The following is a 21,026-nucleotide window of genomic DNA, read 5'->3' on the forward strand; positions in this document are numbered from 1 at the left end:
TCTTCCTTTCTTTGGAGTAAATTCCAGGAATTTCTGAGTCAAAAGTTGCATCCAGCTTGCATTTCGATATATGTATTGCCAAAATGCAGTTTTATACCAGAAAGTGGTATAAAAGTCAGAATTTTTTTAGTGGAGCCATAAAATTGAATGTAGTATGCAGTCTAACTTAGGGTATTACACGATCTTGTTTGAAGTTATTACAAGTAAAATATTACTAAATCAGATTTTCATACACAAATGTTAAATATTCTCTTTAGTTTTAAAATAAATTATTTATCTTGGAATAAACTCATGGAAATGTTGCAAAAATAGTACAGAGTATCCTGAAGCTGCCTTTCATCCAGCTTTCTGTAATGTTAGCATCTTATGTAGCCATGGTACATTGACAAAACTAAGAAATTAAAGTTGGCATATTACTATTAACTGCATACTTAGATGTCAGTTTTTGCGCTCATCTCCTATTTTTTTTTTTTTTTGGTTCCAGAATCCAGTCTAGCATATAGCATTGTATTTAGTTGCCATTTTTCCATAGTCTCCAGTCTGTCAGAGTTCTCAAGCTTTCCTTGTTTATTTTTATGACCTTGACAGTTTTGAAGATTATTGACAAAGTATCTTGCAGAACTTTCCTCAGTTTAGTTTTGTCCAGTGTTTTCTCATAATTCCACAGGGGTTATGGGTTTTGAGGATGGGTACCACAGAGATGACATGTGCTTCTCATCACATTATATTTGATATATGTGATATCATCCTGATTTATTAGTGATAATATTCACCTTTATCACTTGTTTTAAGATAGTGTCTGCCAGGCTTCTCCCTTGGAAAGTTACATTTTTCCTTTTCGTACTTGATTCTTTGGAATCTGATCTCCAGTCCAGTCGATGCTTAGTGTGGAGGAGTGTCAATAAGCTACATCTCCAGACCCAGAAGACTACATACTATCTTACAGAGCAAATGTTTTTGATTTTGACAAGCTCTAATTTATCATTTATTTCTCCTATGGATTGTGCTTTTGATATTGCTTGTAAAAATCATTGCCAAACCCAAGATTGATTTTTTTAAAAACTACTTTATTGATATATAATTTACGTACTGAAGATTGATCCATTTAAAGTGTACAGTTCATTGGTTTTTGTCTGCATTTATAATGTTCAGTCATTACTTCAGTTACATTTTGAACATTTTATCATCTCATAAAGAAACCCCATACCCATACCCATACCCTTTAGCAGTCACTTCCCATTTCTCTCCAAGTTCCCCAACCCTGGGGAATGACTGTATAGATTTGCCAGTATGGATATTTCCTATAGCTGGAATCATACAGTATGTGATCATACAGTATGACTAAATTTTTAGACTTAGCATGATCTCTTCAGGGTTCATCTATGTTGTAGCATGTATTTCATTCTTTCAGATTGCCAAATAATATCCCATTTATAGATAATGCCACATTTTATCTATCCATGCATCAGTCAATGAACATTTGGATTGTTTCCTGCTTTTGGGATATTGTGAATAAATGCTGCTGTGAATGTACACAAGTTTTTATGTGGGCATACATTTTCATTTCTCTTGGGTAGATGCCTGAATATAGAATTCTCAAGTCATATAAATTCTGTTTAACATTTTGAGAAACCCGATTGATTTTTTAATATTATAAAAAATATTAATTGATTTTTTAAATATACTTTTATTATTTTGGAGTAAATGTATGTGCCTGAACATATACGTTGTTCCTGAACAGATAAGAGCAGTGAGTGAGTGTGGCCATTTGTAAATAATATCATCATATGTTTCAGTAAGTATCACTGAGCACATGGATACATCAAGGACATATTCATGAATGAAGTGTGGTCTCTACCCTTCAGGAAATGATAACATACAATCTAACAGAAGAAATACAAACAACCCCAGGCCATGTTGACAGATGAAACAATAGAGAAATAGCGGTGTCCCAGAGGAGGAAGGCAGGGTGCAATGGTAAAGAATCTGCCTGCCAGTGCAGGAGATACAGGAGACACGGATTCAATCCCTGGGTCAGGAAGATTCCCCTGGAGTAGGATATGTTAGCCTGGCGAGTTCCATGGACAGAGGAGCCTGGCGGGCCACACACAATCCATGGTGTTGCAAAGAGTTGGGGATGGACACGTACACTCGCACACAGAGAGACACACACACACACACACGTCGAGTTTCAAAGAGTTGGGGAGGGGGGCACACATGGCGTGTGCGCAGTAGGCAGCCTATCAGATTGAGGGGATCAGGAATGGCTGAGGAGGAGATGGATAAAGAATTAGATCTTGGTAGCGACTTGCTCAAAACACACACACACACACACACACACACACACACACACACACAGCGACTTGCTCAAAACACACACCCACACCCACACCCACACACCAGACACCCCCCCCCCCCCCCCAGATTGAGGGGATCAGGAATGGCTGAGGAGGAGATGGATAAAGAACTAGATCTTGGTAGCGACTTGCTCAACACACACACACACACCAGACACCCCCCCCCCCCACACACACACACCAGACACCACACCCCCCCCCACACACACCAGACACCCCCGCCCACCCCCCCACCCCCAGATTGAGGGGATCAGGAATGGTTGAGGAGGAGATGGATAAAGAATTAGGTCTTCCTTGGTAGTGACTTGCTCAAATAAAGTGGGGCTAGTCATTTTAGGTGGGTGATCAACATCTGCAAAGGACTGGAGATGTGAAGCAGCATCTGTGTGGGAAATTGCAAGTAACTGGGCATTGACAGAGCATTGTTGAGAGTATCTAGAAATAAAAGATTGGAGAATGAGATCTAACAGCCATCTTACTGTGTTGAGGAGTTTGGGGTTTGGTTTTGATTTTTGTTGATCTGTTTCTCAAACTAGATTACTCTTATGTGTGTTTACATCTGTGTGCACACTGGCAAAAGATGGCCCGTCTTCCTGGAGCTTGAATCCTATTTGGGCATAGAATAATTTATTATTATTATAAACTGTTGTATTGAAACAAAATCAGGATTTAGGGAATTGAATCGTACATTGTAGATTTTCTAGATATGTTTTAGATCATTTTAGAGCTTATTAGGACTGCTGTGACTACTCTAGAAGTTTGCAAAGTGTACTGGATTTCTTTATGCAACATGTGGCAGTTTACTGGACAAATAGTGCATTGTACACAGCCTTTATTGCCATACTTTATTCTGACATTTTCTTAAAACATTTTTTAAATAATTAGGGATGTCTTACAATCTATAGTGATACATAAAATATGATGCACTTTATAATCGAGGACCCTAAACTAGGCAAAATATATCTTTTTCTCATTAGAAAGCAACAGAATCATAGAAAACTTGAAGTAAATAGAAAATGTGAAGAATAAAATAATCTCTAATCCCACCATACTTGGAAACTACTGCAGTTATTATTTTGGTATATTCCCTTCTGGCTTTTTTCTGTCTCTGTATATATACCAGTATATATTTATGTTTCTAGAAAATTGCGTTCATATACCACATGCAGTTTAATCTCTGCTTAACATCATATGTTGAACAACATTCTACGTAATTATTTTTCAGTAACACAATTTAAATGTTTTATAATACTCTATTGTACGTATATGTATTCCTATAAGTAAAATTTATTGTGTATAACGTATGATTTTTAAAAAAAATACTCTAAAGAAAAACCATCTGTTTGCTTTCTAGAAAGTTTGAGAGTCTGTATGTGATTGAAATATTTAATTTTTCATAACTCTGAAACTATAAATTTTCAATCTTTCTGTGCTCTCTATTGATGACTTGTGTTTATTTAGAGATGATTAGCTAATTCGTGGCCTGTCAGAATTTACAGTGTTTTCTTGTGACTCAGTTTGCCCATTTCATCCTTGCTACCCGTGCTTCTCTGAATTTATGCTGCTGCTGCTAAGTCACTTCAGTCATGTCCGACTCTGTGCGACTCCATAGACGGCAGCCAAGCAGGCCCCCCTGTCTCTGGGATTCTCTAGGCAAGAATACTGGAGTGGGTTGCCATTTCCTTCTCCAATACATGCATGCACACTAAATTGCTTCAGTCGTGTCCGACTCTGTGCGACCCTATGGACAGCAGCCCACCAGGCTTCTCCATCCGCAGGATTCTCTAGGCAAGAATACTGGAGTGGGTTGCCATTTCCTTCTCCACTCTGAATTCATACTTCTCTGAATTTTAGCTTTCTGCCAGCGTCACCTGGCTCAACACAGTTGACAATCACAAATTGTTAAAAGGATCTGGTGGTCACACATTCCTGCTTATTGGTCTTAGAAGTAATAAGGGCTTAGCAGTTTTATAATTTTGCTAGTATTAAATTTCATAAGAAACAGATTAATGTTTACTTTGGGGAAAATGGGCTTGGAAGTTCTAAGAATTCTGCAGTTTTAGGTACAGTTACTGGGATAGGGTTCACTCAAAGGTGTTATTTGAGAAAAGAATTGAAGTAGTTGAGAGGGTTAGCCATGTGGATGTTTAAGGATAGAAAATGGCATACAGAGGAACAGCCAGTGAAAGGCCATAAGAAGTGTCCCTGACATGTTTGGACAGCAGCAAGGAAGCCACTGCAGCTGGAGAGGGTTAACAAGGGAGAGAATAGTAGGAATGAGAATAGCAGTCAGAGAATGAAGGAAATGGGGAGCGTAGGTCATGTAGAGTCTTGTAGGCCATCGTAAGATTTTTAACTTTTGCTCTGGGTAAGATGGCAAGACATTAGAGGGTTCTGAGCAGAGGAGTGACATGATCTGACTTGTGTTGTAACAGTACTGCCCCGTGTTAAGAACAGACTATTGAGAGACAGGGTTAGACACCAGAAATCAGTTAAGAAATGATTACAGTTTAGAAGCGATCGTAGTAGTCCAAAGAAGACATAATGGTGCTTGGGCCAGCATGGTAGCAGTGTAGAGGGTGAGAAGTTAGGTTCCAGATGCATTTCAAAAGCAGAGTCAGCCAGATAGGATGTGGAGTAAAAGATAAAACAGGAGTCAAGAATGCCCCTAGGTTTTTGCCCCAAGCAAAACTGACCCATCACCTGACATGTTGAAATCCTAGATAGAGGTTTGAAGTGAGAACACCTCTTGAGTCAGATACATTAAATTTGAGATGTCTGTTAACTAGGTGGATATATTGTATAAGCAATTGAATATTTAAATCATAAGTTTCAGAGAGAGGTCTGAACTGAAGAAAAAAAAATTGGGAGTTGTTGACGTGTCAGTGCTTTTTAAAAGTCTACCAAATAAATGAGTGTAAACACAGAAGAATGCATCATGAAAGACTGAGCCTTGAGAAGATTTAGTGTTAAGAAATCTGGGAGTGCTCACTTCGGCAGCACATGTACTAAAATTGGAACGATACAGAGATTAGCGTGGCCCCTGTGCAAGGATGACACACAAATTCGTGAAGCGTTCCATATTTTTAAAGAGACACAGATGTACAGAACAGACTTTTGGACTCTGTGGGAGAAGGCGAGGGTGGGATGTTTCGAGAGAACAGCATCGAAACATGTATGTTATCTAGGGTGAAACAGATCAGCAGCCCAGGTTGGATGCATGAGACAAGTGCTCGGGGCTGGTGCACTGGGAAGACCCAGAGGGATGGGATGGGGAGGGAGGTGGGAGGGGGGATCGGGATGGGGAATACATGTAAATCCATGGCTGATTCATGTCAATGTATGACAAAAACCACTACAATATTGTAAAGTAATTAGCCTCCAACTAATAAAAATAAACGAAAAAAATTTAAAAAAAAAAAGGAAGAAGAAATCTGGGAGAAGAGGAGGAACTAGTAAAAGCAGCTGAGAAGAAATCATTTGATGTTGGAAAAAGATTATCCTTGGTACTGTTGTAGGAATGTAGTACCCTGGAAGTCGAGTAAGTATAGCAGGGGTCATCAGACTGTCAGAAGTTACTGATATATCAAGATGAAGACTGGGAATTTAGCAACATGGTGGTCACCTGTGACTTGCAGTTTTATTCTGGCTTTTTTGTTGTTTTTAATTTTGACCTCACCGCGCAGCTTGTGGGATCTCAGTTCTCCAACTAGGGATTGAACGCAGGCCCTGGCAGTGTAAGCATTGAATCCTAGCTGCTTAGACCACCAGGGAACTCCCTGACCAGCAATTTTGATAGAAAGGTAATGGCCAAAGACTACCCCAAAAGGATTTTAGCTGAAGAATTTAGACAGAGTACAGACAGCTTTTGAGGAATTTTACCATAGTGGGGTTGAGTAATGGGGCAGTAGCTAGCGAGAGAAATGGTGTCAAGAGGTTTGTTTGTTTAAGACGGGAGTGAAAATGGCATGATATGATCCAGTTAGGAAGGGGAAAGCTAGTGACACAGCAGAAAGGGGAGAATTGCTGGATCAGTGTCCTTGAGCTGGTGAGGATGACATCACTGGTAGAGGGATTGGTGTGAGAGAGCAGTTTTCTCAAATAGTAAAAGTGAAGAAACCAAATATACGAGGGCACATGCTGGTAGTTGAATATGAATATATAATATAAACATATCTATTTAATGGTAAGTCTATGACAGTTTTCTTTTCATCGTTTCAGGGTGGTAGCCAACACAGTCATTAACTGTGAACAAGAATCAGTGGGAGGTTTGAAAAGAGAAAAGAAAATGTGAATTATGGTCTCTAGTAGAGTGGAAGAGTGAATATACTAAAGAAATGTATGATTGCCAAGCAGAATTAAGGGCATGCTTTATGTTTGCGATTATGGATTTAAAGTGGGATCTGTCAGTATGATTTTATGTATTTATCCAGACGTATTCAACTACATGGGTGCTGACATTGAGTTAGCTATAGAGTTAGATTTAGCTGAAATTATGGTTTTGCCAAACTATAATGAGGCAGAAAAGAGCCAAGGCATTAAAGGTGTATGCAAGTGAGTAATTATAATACTTGTGTAATTTAAGCTGGGTAGATAAGAAAGAGAACCTTTCAGTATAGTGAGGTACAGTAAAACCAGATAGGGTTAGTGGGTTGGGAGATCTTGGTGAGCTGGGGATTGTCGGGGTTGAGTTGTTGGAGGGAGTGAGCAGGAAAGTTAAGCGAGTGCTTAGAGAGTGTAGGATTTGAAATGAAGGGAGGACTGTAATTACTGATATTGATAAAATCTAGTATGTGGAAATGAGTGGCTGAGATAAAGTGGAGGACAAGTTCCTTGGAAGAGAGAAGTTAAAGGTATTGAGAGGCCAGGTTATTAGAAGTATCATCTATGGGTGTATTAAAATCCTGAAGAATTAGGAGAATACTGGAGAGAAGGTTAGTAAACCAGAAACCAGAATTATCTAGCAGTGAGATGTGATGAGCTGGGGGTGAGTAGATTACAGTGACAGTAAGAGGTAGTGGGAGATATAAACCTTGTAAACAAGAAAAGCAAAACTGGGTGAGTGTGTAGGGATGGCAGTGGGGTTCCCCTGTCCCGCTTCCAGGGCCCCTGGAGGGTGAGCACGTGGAGGGTAAAGGGCACCACTGTAGAGCTGGTGGGAAAGTGGAGTCAGGGGAGCTGGGTTTCCATCGGAGCCGGGGTTGGCAAGCTACAGCCCACAGGCCAAATCTGGCCTACCATCTGTTTTTGGATGTCTTATGAGCTATGAATGGTTTTTATTTTTTTATATTTTATTTTATTTTTTGGGGGTTTTTTTTTTGTTGTTGTTTTTATATTTTTAAAAATAATTTATAGAAAGTCAAAAGATTAGTAATATTTCACGATACATGTAAATTATGTGGATTTCAGTGTCCATAAGTAAAGTTTTATTGGGACGTAGCTTTGCTCATTCTTTTCTGTATTGTCTGAGATTGATTACTTTTCTGCCACAGGACAAGTTGGGAAGTTGAGTAGTGACAGAAACCACACGCGACCTCCTTACTGCTTCACACCGTTGCTCAGCACACTAGGTCACAGTGCTGCAGTTGTAACTCACGTGTGTCACCATACCACAGCATTTTATTTTCTCCCCATTGTCAGTGCATGCCCATCATGTCAGAACAGAAAAGGAGAAGAAAAGTGAGCTTGACTGTTGTTAGTTTGCACCCCAGTGAAGTGTGGATTATTTCTTCAAGTTAGAGGGGGAAGCGTTGTGTCACACAGTGACGCTGTGGCCGTGCTGAGAGGGTGCAGGGGGCACTGACGGGAGCAGAGCGAGCACTCGCCATCGCGTTCCCAACTCACAGGAAAGGAACAGCAAGGAAAGCCTGGGACATTTAAAAGGGAATATCCCATCACAGCAGAATTTTCTTTACAAAATAAAGGAAGAAAATGATGTTACGACCTTATGTAAGTTTACAAGTGGCTTATTTGTTAGCCACACAGAGCTGTTTGCTGATCGATCCTGAGTGTTTGCAGCAGCAGAGCAAATGTGTGTAGAGAGAGTAACTTCCTTAAGACCATTAGCTTCTTGGCAAGAACAGTAGTTGCTCAAAGCACCAAGACTGTTGGGAGCAGCAGCAATAGACAGTGTAAAAGCAAGATAATTTTGAGTGATTTTCCTTGACTCTTACTTATTTGAACGATCAGTGCTGAGTTTGAAGTGACTAAAGAATTAACCTCTGTGTATAGTCTGCCTGGAACAAGTACAGGCAAGATAGTTGAGGAAACACTAAGTACGACTTGAAGTGGGGTCTGCTGAGACGCGTGACCAGGATGGTAGTTAAAGTTGTGTGTGGTGCAGGAAATGGCTTAGTTGAACTAACAGATCTTGTGAAAACACAAGATGTTTAAAATTTAAAGCCTGCAGTTTGTATTATACGTCAGCAAGTACTTTTTGGAAAGTATTTGGATCTATCATATGTTACCGAACCACGGTATCAGTGGTAAACCCTATTCAGTCTTGTGGACTTACACATTAACAATTCTGTACGTTTTTGACAGTAATTGAAGCTGAATATTTCCATTTATCTTTGCATACAGCAAGTCAGTGTCTTAGCAGTGGTAACATTTCATTGTGATTGTTTATGGATTTGTGTACCCCCCAAATCTGTCGAATTTCTCGCCCCTCGGTATAACTGTATTTGTAGATAGGGTCAAACAAGAGGCAGTTCAGGTTGAATGAGATCATAAAGGTGGGACTCTGATAAAATGGGATTGGTGACAGGGTTAGTGTCCTCACCTGCACAGCACACAAGATGTCCTGTGAGCTCACAGAGATGCTGGCTGGCTGCCAGCAAACCAGAAAGAGAAATCTCACCAGAAACCAAACTCCCTGGCCCCTGATCTTGGCCTTTGAGTCTCTAGAACCAGGAGAAAATTAATGTCTGTTTAAGCCACCCAGTCTGTGGTAGTTTGCGTGGTAGGAAGAACTGACCTAAATGAAGATTTTTCTTGATGAAGAGAACCACTCCCAACTGTCATTGAATTACCATTGAACACTGACTTTGGACATCAGTTTTTGCTTTAACCTAAAATTACAAGGCAAAACAGCACTTCTTTGCAAAACTGAAATGTAATGAAGTCATTTTGACAACTAATATTGTCTGAATCACAAGTCATGTTGAGCAGCTTTGTAAGTTGTGCTGTCAGAAATTAAAAGAAGCAGTGAAATCTCTACTTCCACATAAATTTGCAGCAGACATATTTTCGGGGCCCAAAACTACAGACTTAATATCCTGTTTATGGCTCTAAGCCTCGTATAACCAGAGCCAGGGATCTTTCTCAACTCCATAGGCTATCATATAACTCATTACCTGGTTCATAACTTCATTATTTCTCATCTAAAGTATCACAGTACTCTTAAAATTCTATCTGCAACCCCCCCCCCCCCCCCAAGCCTTGCCTTTATTGAATTTATCTTTTACATAGTTGCTGGAGTAGCTGAAATGTAAATTTGACTATATTGTTTCTATACCTTCTTTCTTTTCATGGCTTCCCGCACAGAATGGTGGTTTTCAGGTGGTGGTTCTAGTTCCCAGCAGACCCCACAGGTCTCTTCAGGACTGCGGTAGAGAGGTGTACAAAATAATTCCTCTGCTACCACCCACCACCACGATCCTCTTGAAGCAGAACGCTTTTATCTGTTTCCACATTGTACTGCTTTTAAACTTTAATGTGAAAAAATATTTTTTGTTGATGAAATTGTAATTTTACAGCTGTTGGCCTATAGGTAGAGTTCAAGCTCCTTATTAACTAGATTGGGACTCTCCAGCCTCTCTTTCAAGTCCTTCCCACAGACTTGATGCCTCAGCAATGCAAACAATTCTGCTCTGCCTTTGCTGATATTTGCCCATCTGCCTGTTAGTCTCTCTTTTCTTTTTTCCCAACTAGCTAACTGCTACTCTTTTTTTTTTTTTTTTTATTCTTAAGACTTGTTTCAGGTCCTGTCACCTCCAGAAAGCCTTTTCTTGCCATCTCCCTCTCAGCCAGGCTTAGTTAGGTGTCATCCTTGGTATTCCACAAACTCTGTGCTTGTGCTTTATTTCCCTTTTTTGCATTTTTTGGTATTATTATTTGTTTCTGTTTCATTTGAAATGCATAAAAGCAGAGACTATGTTTTTAAAATTACATTTCTGTATCTACAGTGATTACTATAGAGACTGCATGGTTAACACAAATGTTTCTGCAGTAAATTGATTATTGTTTATATCTTGCTGATACATTTGCAATAGATATTTGATCTAAAATTAAATGTACTTATATTATTCCTGTGTGAAAGTTTACTCTCTGTTGCATGTGTTTTAAGTCCATATGCAAACACGAGTTTAAATTGTGCATTTCAAAAGAAAGACAAGATATTATATGCAGCTTTTATTAGTAACTAGAATTTAAGTTTAACAGCTGCCCTGTATTTTGTACAACTCTGAAATGTGAAGCTTTTCCATGTAATCTCATGCCAATGTTGACCCATGTGGATTAAAATAGCCCTATTTTAATCTATGACCAAATTAGGAATTAGAATATCTACCCAGTGGGGATTTTAAATTATTGTAGTTGTAGTGTGACAGGTTTATATAAATAATTGCAGATTCCCACTGTGTGTTTTAAGTTAAAGTCTCCATTCAAATAGAGAAATGTAATAAGTATGTGATTCTTTGGCATGTTTATTTTACCTTTGATATTTTAAATTATATCTTTTTAAAAGGATTATCAAAACTGACTTGATAAAAAGATTTGTTTAATTAATCTAAAATATCTACCTGTGGCCATTTGGTTCAAAGTTGATATATACTTAAAAATACCAGGAACTAATTAACTAATTATCTTCAGTATATGTGTAGTATAATGTTTGTTTTTTTAAAAAAAATTCTGGTCAGATTTTAATAAAATTATTTAACAGCTAGAGTGAAGTCATTCCAGAATTTGTTTTTTTTTTCTTTTTCATAATTTGTTGAAAACAATTCTCAGCACATTGAGCATTTTTCTCTTTTACAACTTCATATTTTACCTGTATCAAATAATTTTTAATGCATATCTTTGTTTTTGTTGTTTCTCAAGAACTTGAATGTTAAATAAGCAGTTTTAGTTATACTGCTTCAGTGATTTAAAATTATATACTTTCTCTTTTCATACAGATAAAGACACAATAAATAAAATTAGAGATTTACGAATGAAAGCTGAAGATTATGAAGTAGTGAAGGTGATTGGTAGAGGTGCATTTGGAGAAGTTCAATTGGTAGGTTGTTTTAATGAGATTAAAAAATCTTTTTAAAATTAAAAAATCCACTTGTTTGTTTAACATATGATGTTTTGGAAAAGTATTGATTTTATAAAAGTCTTGCTTTAAATTGCTCTAGACTTTCTTGCCTACCAATAGGAAAGCCTAGAGTCTCATTCAGCAGTAGTGTGAAATATTTTCCCCAAGCATTCAGGGGTAGAGAAGAGGTTTAAAGCATCAAAAGAGAAGTCTTTACTCCTGATACTACTCCATCTAAAATGCTGTGGCATAGTAAGTTTTTAAACAGGAAGTAGCATCCATAGCAGAGTGGAGAAGGGGATGGATGCCATAATATAGGGAATAAAGTTTTTTTTTCTAACATTACTTATGGTATTTAAAGCCTTAACGTGATCTTACTGGGGTAATTCAGAAGAGACGTTAAAACAGCAAGACAGTAATGTTAGATTATTTAGTAAATTGGTTGTGGAGACACTGATCTTTAAATGTTAATGAAAGGTTCATTATTTTCCATTTCAAAGGTAAGGCATAAATCCACCAGGAAGGTATACGCTATGAAGCTCCTCAGCAAATTTGAAATGATTAAGAGATCTGATTCTGCTTTTTTCTGGGAAGAAAGGGACATCATGGCTTTTGCTAACAGTCCTTGGGTTGTTCAGGTATGCTTTTGGTGTTGTTTCATTGTTGTTGTACGGGTTTGTAACTTAACATATCTGAGAGGCTGACTTTGTTTTTTAGTGAACAGTAAGAGAGAATTTATTGGCAGTTATAAAAGTATCTAATATGTCATCATTTTTAAAATCATAAAATTTAATGTTATTGAACCATCTCTAGGAAGGAAGTAAATATTTGTCTCTCATTTTATGGAATGGAAGAACATGGGAGAAAGGAAGGAAAAAAAGTTAATCTAGGCCTCCAAATAATATTGTATTGGCTTCAGGTTTTTCAGTGGAAAGAAAAATATATCAGAAAGTCAGTAATTTTAAGTCCTGGTCTTGACTGCCACAGGCCTACCTGAAGTTGTGGCCAGGTTATTTCCAACTTTGAGCCTCAGTTTCATTGCTCAAAAATGTGAAAGTTGACTTAGATTGGTTATTTTCAACTGAATAGGTACCTCATTTGGAGTCATGGGAGCAAGCAGTTTTTTGGGTAGGTTATCATTCTGGGTTTTCTCTTGGTGCTTCAATTAGAGCAGCTGCTTGTTTTATGTGTCTTATATATTGGGATTCTTACTGAGATTTCATGTGAGGGGGAAAAGATTTTCTGGTTTAAAAAATGGAGTAAAACTACTAAGCTAGATAATTTCTGAAATCCTAGCATGAATTCTGTAGCTTCTTTATTTATACTATGTAATGAAAACTGTCCTAAATAAGCATAATAGTAATTGGTATAAAAAATATGAAATATGTTTAAGATTTGCATAATAAGGCTTTTTATACTTGAAATGTCCTTGTTTGTATCGGCTATATAGAGCAGGGTCTGTCAGCCTCGGTATTGTTGACATTTTCAGCCATGTAAGGGCTTCCCTATTAGCTCAGTTGGTAAAGAATCTGCCTGCAATGCAGGAGACCCAGGTTCGAGCCCTGGGTCAGGAAGATCCCCTAGAGAAGGGAATGGCAACCCACTCCAGTACTCTTGCCTGGAGAATTCCATGGACAGAGGACTTGGCAGGCTACAGTCCACGGGATCCCAAAGAGTTGGACACGACTGTGCGGCTAACTTTCCTTTTCCTTTCAGACATGTGATGTTTTGCTGCTGGGGGCTGTCCTGTGCCTTATATAGGGTTTGTAACAGCATCCCTGACTTCTGCCCAGGTCCTCCCAGTAGCAGCCCTCCCCACCCCACACACCAGCTATTAGCAACTAAAATTGTGTTCAGACATTGTGGTGTGTTGGGGAGAGTGGGTGGGTGGGGGCCTTGCGACACCAACAGTTTCCCTTTCTGGTTGAGAACCACTGATATGGGGAATGTTCAATGTGTAAAAAGTTTAAAACATCACATAAATGTTTAAGGTTAAATTTACAACTTGTGAATTTGAAGCTTTATTTTTCTTGATATATTGTCTGTAAACAGGGAAACTGCCACCAAATCAGCAATGTTTTTTTAATTATGGTGTCTGGGTGATTCACTGTACATGTTAACCTGGGATAGTCATGAGACACCACTTAGTTTCTTATCCTTCCCTCTAAATATATATTTTATAATTAAAGTTACTAAGTGAAAGTGAAAATCACTCAGTCATGTCTGACTCTTTGCAACCCCATGTACTGTAGCCTGCCAGGCTCCTCTGTCCAAAGAACTCTCCAGGTCAGAATACTGGAGTGGGTAGCCATTCCCTTCTCCAGGGGATCTTCTCGACCCAGGAATCAAACCAGGGTCTCCTGCATTTCAGGCAAATTATTTACCAGCTGAGCTACCAGGGAAGCCCATAAGTTACTAAATCCATAACTAAAATAACTAAAGTTACTAAATCCATAGCTAAAATCGTTAAATGCCGTTGAAAAAAATGAAATACAAAAAGAATTTAAAGATATAACTGCCTAGATAAATTAGTTATAATTTATAATTTTTCTCTAGGGCTTATTTCATTTATTTTAGTTCTGTTCTAATCTTACCATGTTTACTTAAAATGTCCTTTTGTATTCTCCCTGGTGGTCCAGCGGTTTGGACTTGGGGTTTTCAATGCCCTGGGCCCCAGTTCGATGCATAATCAGGGTACTAAGATCCCGCAAGCCGCATGTCATGGCCAAAAAAGAAAAAAAGAATGTTCTTTTGTAAATTTGCTTTCCTTTTAACTTCAACCCTGGGCGTATAATATATTTATGCCTGATATTATTGCCAATTTCATATTGATGGACCTTCCCCTTCCTGCTTTGACTCTGTTGCCCTCTTCCTGCTTCTCTGTTGGCTGTTCCTCCTACTGACTGCAGTTGTTTACTGAGCACCTGTTGTAGAAAGTGCTTTCAGTATTCGCTAATCTCTTTTTAACAACCTGGTAAGACAGTTAATCCCCATTAGCTACATCCTCAATTTATAGATTAAATTTGTGCTTTTGTTCATTGAACATTGATTAAGTACTTGCCAACTGCCAGGCATCTAGATGCAGACTGGGCAGCATGTATAAAAAAGTCAAATATGGTATAGTCCCAGTACAGTTCCATATAGTCTCCCAAAAAGGATAGAATCACAGATAATTTGAGAGGTTATGTAATTGCCTAGTCACACAGCTAGTCAGAGACAATTAAAACTAAAGCCTAATTATTAGACTCCTGGAAAATTGTGATATCAATATAAATTTAACATTAAACCCCACTATGCACAATTTAAATTAGAACTACAATATATCTTTGCTTAGAAGAATTGTATATCCTTTATTGAAACTGTTATAATTTTTTAAAATTCTCAGTATAAGTAATTTAATTAGTATAGGGAATGTAGAGAAAAAAGTCTCCGACTCCTCAGAAATAACCAGCTAATAATTCCTTGACATATGCAAAGTTCGTTGTGCTATTCACGTTTGTATTTATTTCCTTTTTAAAAACAGTGCTTACAACTACTGCATTTGATTATTTTATTTTTGACAATTCTTAAATGAAACAGTTTTGCTTAATCTTAATGAATTTCTTTGTTCTTCTGTATTTGTGTAGCTATTTTATGCATTCCAAGATGATCGTTATCTCTACATGGTAATGGAATACATGCCTGGTGGAGATCTTGTAAATTTAATGAGCAACTATGATGTGCCTGAAAAATGGGCCCGATTCTATACTGCAGAAGTAGTTCTTGCATTGGATGCAATCCATTCCATGGGTTTTATCCATAGGTAAAGATAAAAATGTTTAAAATTTCTCATTTGTCAAAGAGAGAAGCTAAAAATAAGTACTTTATTTGGTTAACACATCCCACTCTGAGTCCACCTATTCTTCCATATGACATAAGTGGTATTTCAGGATTTAAAACTTTGAAATTTGTAGTTCTAACATTTCAGTTTAGTGTTGATATAAATACACTCTTTTAATATTTCTTAATTTGATAATAAGGCTTTTATATAGTGTCCTGAAAAGTAAAATGTATAAGCTATTTTTTTAAGGTATCTTCCAGGGTATTAAATGCTTTTAATTTTTATATTCAAATTAATTTGCTTTTGATTAGTGAATAGATCGTATTTATTTGTTAGAAGGGTAGTTTAATTTGTTCTACAAACACCAGTTGAATTCTCCGTGCAATTGCTGTGCTCAGTGCCAGGGATACAAAAATGCAAGTGACTTAAGACCCTCTTCTAGGGTTATTTATGTATTTATCTATCTTGTGTGTTTCAGTTACTTTTTATGTTTGAATGTTACATTTTTTATAGTTATTCTCTCTCACATGACTTGATTTTCCTCTTGGAAGAATCAAACTGCTTCAAAAGGAATATTATATGTCTTCTTCTGAGACATAACCTATGAGAGAGTCTCCTTGATGAAGTTCAGTTTATAGATGTGGAGAGACAGCACATATAGTTTAAAGGTGGTCTTACCTAAACTGAGTGAGGATATCTTACCTAAAATCATTGCCTCATATAATTTTTATCAATTTATGACCTGTTTCAGAGATACTCTATTTTTTTTTTTCCCTCTTCAGAGATGTGAAGCCTGATAACATGCTGCTGGATAAATCTGGACATTTGAAGTTAGCAGATTTTGGTACTTGTATGAAGATGAATAAGGTTAAATAATTAGATTTTAATTTAGTTTTGCTAATTCAAGATCGATGCTTTTTACAAAGTGTTTTAAGAATTTAAGAATTACTAACCGTATCTGGCCATGTACAGAATTGATGTGCCCTGTCTTATTTGTTGGACTAAAATGCCATGGTGTTGCTGTTGTGTTTGTAACTTGTAGGTACTTTATTTTTTCCCCTATTTAGGGGAAGTGTGGATTGCCAGATTTACTGAATCTTTTAAAATAACTCTGTAATGTCCACTATTTTAACTAGAAATGGGCTTAGTTTAAATGGCACTAAGTACTAATGCCAGTGTTAAAATGCGACGTTCATAAAAACTGGATTTCAGTAATACATGTATTTTTTAGTGTCTTACTTAGCCTTCTATTAAACATGAAAAGATCTTACTACTTATTTTGGGAGTCGGTCATAAAAGATATCCATGCTCACTGTTTATATAATAAATAACATGTACATGGCTGAAGTAGCAAGTATGCTGCTTTATTTTCAGTTGAAACAGTTTATATTCTTTGAAACTTATCATAGAAGAATAACCGGAAAGTTGTATTTATTTCCAAAGGAAATTTACTGGTTAGGAGGAAAGCCCTATGTGAGAACTTTTGTGTAAATATTTATAATTCTCTTGCATTAATACCAGCTACAGTAAATAACAGGTATATATAGTTTTGTTTTTATTTGGAGATAGGTTTAAAATGTATAGTAAACGGAGATCAGTGGACTTAACACTATTATGCCCTTTTTCCATGCATGTGCCTTCCTGTTTTATATGTGTACAGTCGCTTCTTAATGTTTTTTTCTCTATTTCAAGTATAGTTAAATTGAATGACTATTTTAGTAAAAAACAATTAAATCACCTTTTATGTATTAATGTTATCGAGTGATTCGTTGTCAGTTTCTCAACATATTTGCCTTATTTACTTGTTCTCTGCAGTTGAGATCATCTTATTGTTTCAACTGGGGGAATAATAAATGGTGTAGTAATAAAAGAATAATAAGTGGGAAATAATAAATTAATAAATGCACTATGTCTTTCTAGTGAATGTTATTACAAAGTAAAAGTATCTATAAACACGTACACACATGAATATATTATGTACATAATATGTATATAGGATTAAGTTATATATTACTTTTTGACAAGTTTGCATTAGGTTTTAATATGATCTTTTTATAAAGACTTAGAGTTCTACAGGTTATATTAAGAAAAAACTTGTGTTGAATAATTGACACTTTACATTTATATCCTAATTGAAAATTTAACCTCTATTTAGGAAGGCATGGTACGATGTGATACAGCAGTTGGAACACCTGATTATATTTCCCCTGAAGTATTAAAATCTCAAGGTGGCGATGGTTATTATGGACGAGAATGTGATTGGTGGTCAGTTGGGGTATTTTTATATGAAATGCTTGTAGGTGAGTAAAGGAGAATTTTATGTACCTCTAACAGTTGTTCATCTCCGTACTTAGACTTGGCTTCTTCTGATAAAATACTACATTAAGTAAGCAATGTTGATTTTGTTAGTAGAAAACAGATTGATCCAAGCTCTGATCCAAACACACATACTTTGTGTGTTTTGACAAACTTGATGTGTTACTTCTTTTTATGTATTTGGTATATGTTTTTAGTTTATGCATAGTTAATTATCATTAAGCAGTAACATTGACTTTTCCTTTGAAGCTTATTTCTCTAAATATATCTTAATTTGCTTTTGTTTTCCCTGTCAATTTGTCAGGTGATACACCGTTTTATGCAGATTCTCTGGTTGGAACTTACAGTAAAATTATGAACCATAAAAATTCTCTTACCTTCCCTGATGATAATGACATATCAAAAGAAGCAAAAAATCTTATTTGTGCCTTCCTTACTGACAGGTAAATAATTTTAACATGGAACACTATTCAAGGAAACTTTCATTTTGCTGCTCAGTTTTTAAGGTCTATTTCTGAGCTCCTTTATTTGCACTATTGAAATTAAAAATGTTTGAAGAATGTTACCATTCTTCAAATCATTCATGACAGTGAAACCTGATATAATTTTATGATTTTTCTGGATCTCAATTACCTTACCTAAGAAATTGAGATAGTAAAAGATTCTTTTCTGATGACTAGATCAGATTGTAATTTTTTTCATTGTTAAAATTTAAGTATAAAGATGATAGTATATTTTATTGGATCTGGTTTTGTTGTTGTTCTTTTGGCCATGCTGCATGGGCTTGCGGACTCTTAGTTCCCCAACCAGGGATTGAACCCAGGCAGTGAAAGGGAATTCCCTGAGGGTTTTAGTTTTTTTTAAGAGACATGTTAAAATTTCTATGATTAGAGTGCATCTTAAGATCAATGGCATGTACTAATTTAATTGAGGGCATTTTTTTCCCCTAGTGATAGAAAAATGATGATGCGTCTTCCAGTTGATGCCATTTAATACTGTATTGTGTAGTTGAAATTTGTTGAGAGGCTAGAACTTAAATGTTCTTGCCCCCGGCCGAAACAGGAAAAGTAAATATGTGTAGTGATTGATGTGATAAATAGCTTGTTGGGAGAATCCTTTCACTGTGTATATGTATGAATATAAAATTGTCACATTGTAAGCTAAATATCTTAAAATTTTATTGGCCAGTTCTACCTCAGTAAAGCTGGGAAAAAGATTTAATTATATCTGGCATATACTTTTTGAAATTAAAGAGATAGTGCAGAGCTATAAAAAAAAAGTATTAGTATTTCTTACCTCCTTCCTTCATTGACATGGTTTTCAAGGTTCAGCAAGCATTTTTTATAAATGTAAATGCATGTAAGGGTCTTAGAGACAGGAATGGCCTATTTTATATGTGTGTATATATATATATATATATTCTTGTCATTTACTTCTAAAATTTAAATATGAACCAGATGACTTACTAAGATTACATTTAGAGTTTAAGGTTGTTTGTGGTTAATTTAAGTACTAGAGGGGCTTTGTACCTTTAAATGTGTTTCAATTTCAGATTCACTTTAATTAGTTAATTTATTCTCCTTCAGCATGTCCTTTAGAACCTGAAACATGATAGTTTTTGAAATTTCTTTATTTTAATATAAGCACTATATAAATGTAGTCTAATATAAAAATCATACTGGGGTATAGAATTGAACAAGGTGCACTGCCTCTTCTCCACTATGTCCTAGCCCTTTGTGGGAAGCAGACAAGCAGGTGAGATACTTACTGTACAGAGATAAGTACTCTCAAGTATCATGTGCCACAGAACCATGGAGAGGTTCCCTAATCCAGTCTGAGAGAGTCAGTGAAAGTCATTAAAAGTGTCTTATTATATCTAAAGCAATTTCTCTTAACTCATGAAAAAGTTTGGGATTTTCGTTGTTTACAAGTGCTCTACTAAAGCACACGGTGCTGAGTTCCTCATTCCAACTCAACCAAAGGCACATTTTAAAATGCTTTTTTTCTGTGCCTACCGAAGAGGCCAAGGATCAGTAGCTTGTCCCATTTAGTTCAGTTCAGTCACTCAGTTGTGTCCGACTCTTTGTGACCCCATGAACTGCAGCACACCAGGCCTCCCTGTCCATCACCAACTCCCGGAGTCCACCCAAATTCATGTCCATTGAGTCGGTGATGCCATCCAACCATCTCATCCTCTGTCGTCCTCTTCTCCACCTGCCCTCAATCTTTCCCAGCATCAGGGTCTTTTCAAATGAGTCAGGTCTTTGCATCTGGTGGCCAGAGTATTGGAGTTTCAGCTTCAACATCAGTCTTACCAATGAACACCCAGGACTGATCTCCTTTAGAATGAACTGGTTGGATCTCCTTGCTGTTCAAGGGACTCTCAAGAGTCTTCTCCAGCACCACAGTTCAAAAGCATCAACTCTTCAGCACTCAGCTTTTTTTGTTGTCCAACTCTCACACCCATACATGACCACTGGAAAAACCATAGCCTTGACTAGACAGATATTTGTTGGCAAAGTACTGTCTCTGCTTTTTAATATGCTGTCTAGGTTGGTCATAGCTTTCTTTCCAAGGAGTAAGCATCTTTTAATTTCATGGCTGCAATCACCATCTGCAGTGATTATGGAGCCCAGAAAAATAAAGTCAGCCACTGTTTCCACTGTTTCTCTATCTATTTGCCATGAAGTGATGGGACTGGATGCCATGATCTTAGTTTTCTGAATGTTGAGTTTTATGTCAACTTTTTCACTCTCCTGTTTCACTTTCATCAAGAGGCCCTTTAGTTCTTCTTCACTTTCTGCCATAAGGGTGGTGTCATCTGCATATCTGAGGTTGTTGATATTTCTCCTGGCAGTCTTGATTCCAGCTTGTGCTTCCTCCAACCCAGCATTTCCCATGATGTACTCTGCATAAATTAAATAAGCAGGGTAACAATATACAGCCTTGATGTACTCCTTTTCCTATTTGGAGCCAGTCTGTTGTTCCATGTCCAGTTCTAACTGTGGCTTCCTGACCTGCATACAGGTTTCTCAAGAGGCAGGTCAGGTGGTCTGGTATTCCTGTCTCTTTCAGAATTTTCTACAATTTGTTGTGATCCACACAGTCAAAGGCTTTGGCATAGTCTATAAAGTTCTCAATTTTGTAGGAGGGTCAAGAATTAGTTGTCATTGGTGTTTGGTCAGAAATATTTACTAGAGGATAAAATAGAAATTTTAAATTTAAAATATCTTTT

The 21,026-nt window shown here is 37.0% G+C and overlaps 1 protein-coding gene and 1 non-coding gene across 3 annotated transcripts in view; both read left to right on the forward strand.

The window, feature by feature from the left end:
- The window catches only part of ROCK1 (Rho associated coiled-coil containing protein kinase 1), a 118,802-nt gene that overhangs the window by 41,196 nt on the left and 56,580 nt on the right, over positions 1 to 21,026 (forward strand). Inside the window, exons 3-8 of one of the 2 annotated variants that reach the window (XM_065932490.1) lie at positions 11,534 to 11,634; positions 12,156 to 12,293; positions 15,282 to 15,457; positions 16,258 to 16,342; positions 17,631 to 17,775; positions 18,096 to 18,234. In XM_065932490.1, the coding sequence (XP_065788562.1) occupies positions 11,534 to 11,634; positions 12,156 to 12,293; positions 15,282 to 15,457; positions 16,258 to 16,342; positions 17,631 to 17,775; positions 18,096 to 18,234 (784 nt within the window). The remainder of the gene's footprint in view (positions 1 to 11,533; positions 11,635 to 12,155; positions 12,294 to 15,281; positions 15,458 to 16,257; positions 16,343 to 17,630; positions 17,776 to 18,095; positions 18,235 to 21,026) is intronic. The other variant, XM_065932491.1, reaches the window with a different exon arrangement.
- Positions 5,342 to 5,445, forward strand: LOC136168024 (U6 spliceosomal RNA). The gene has a single exon (XR_010663190.1). It is a non-coding gene; the product is annotated as a U6 spliceosomal RNA (small nuclear RNA).

This window comes from Muntiacus reevesi, chromosome 4, assembly GCF_963930625.1.
Source record: "Muntiacus reevesi chromosome 4, mMunRee1.1, whole genome shotgun sequence".
NCBI classification, from domain to species: Eukaryota; Metazoa; Chordata; class Mammalia; order Artiodactyla; family Cervidae; genus Muntiacus; species Muntiacus reevesi.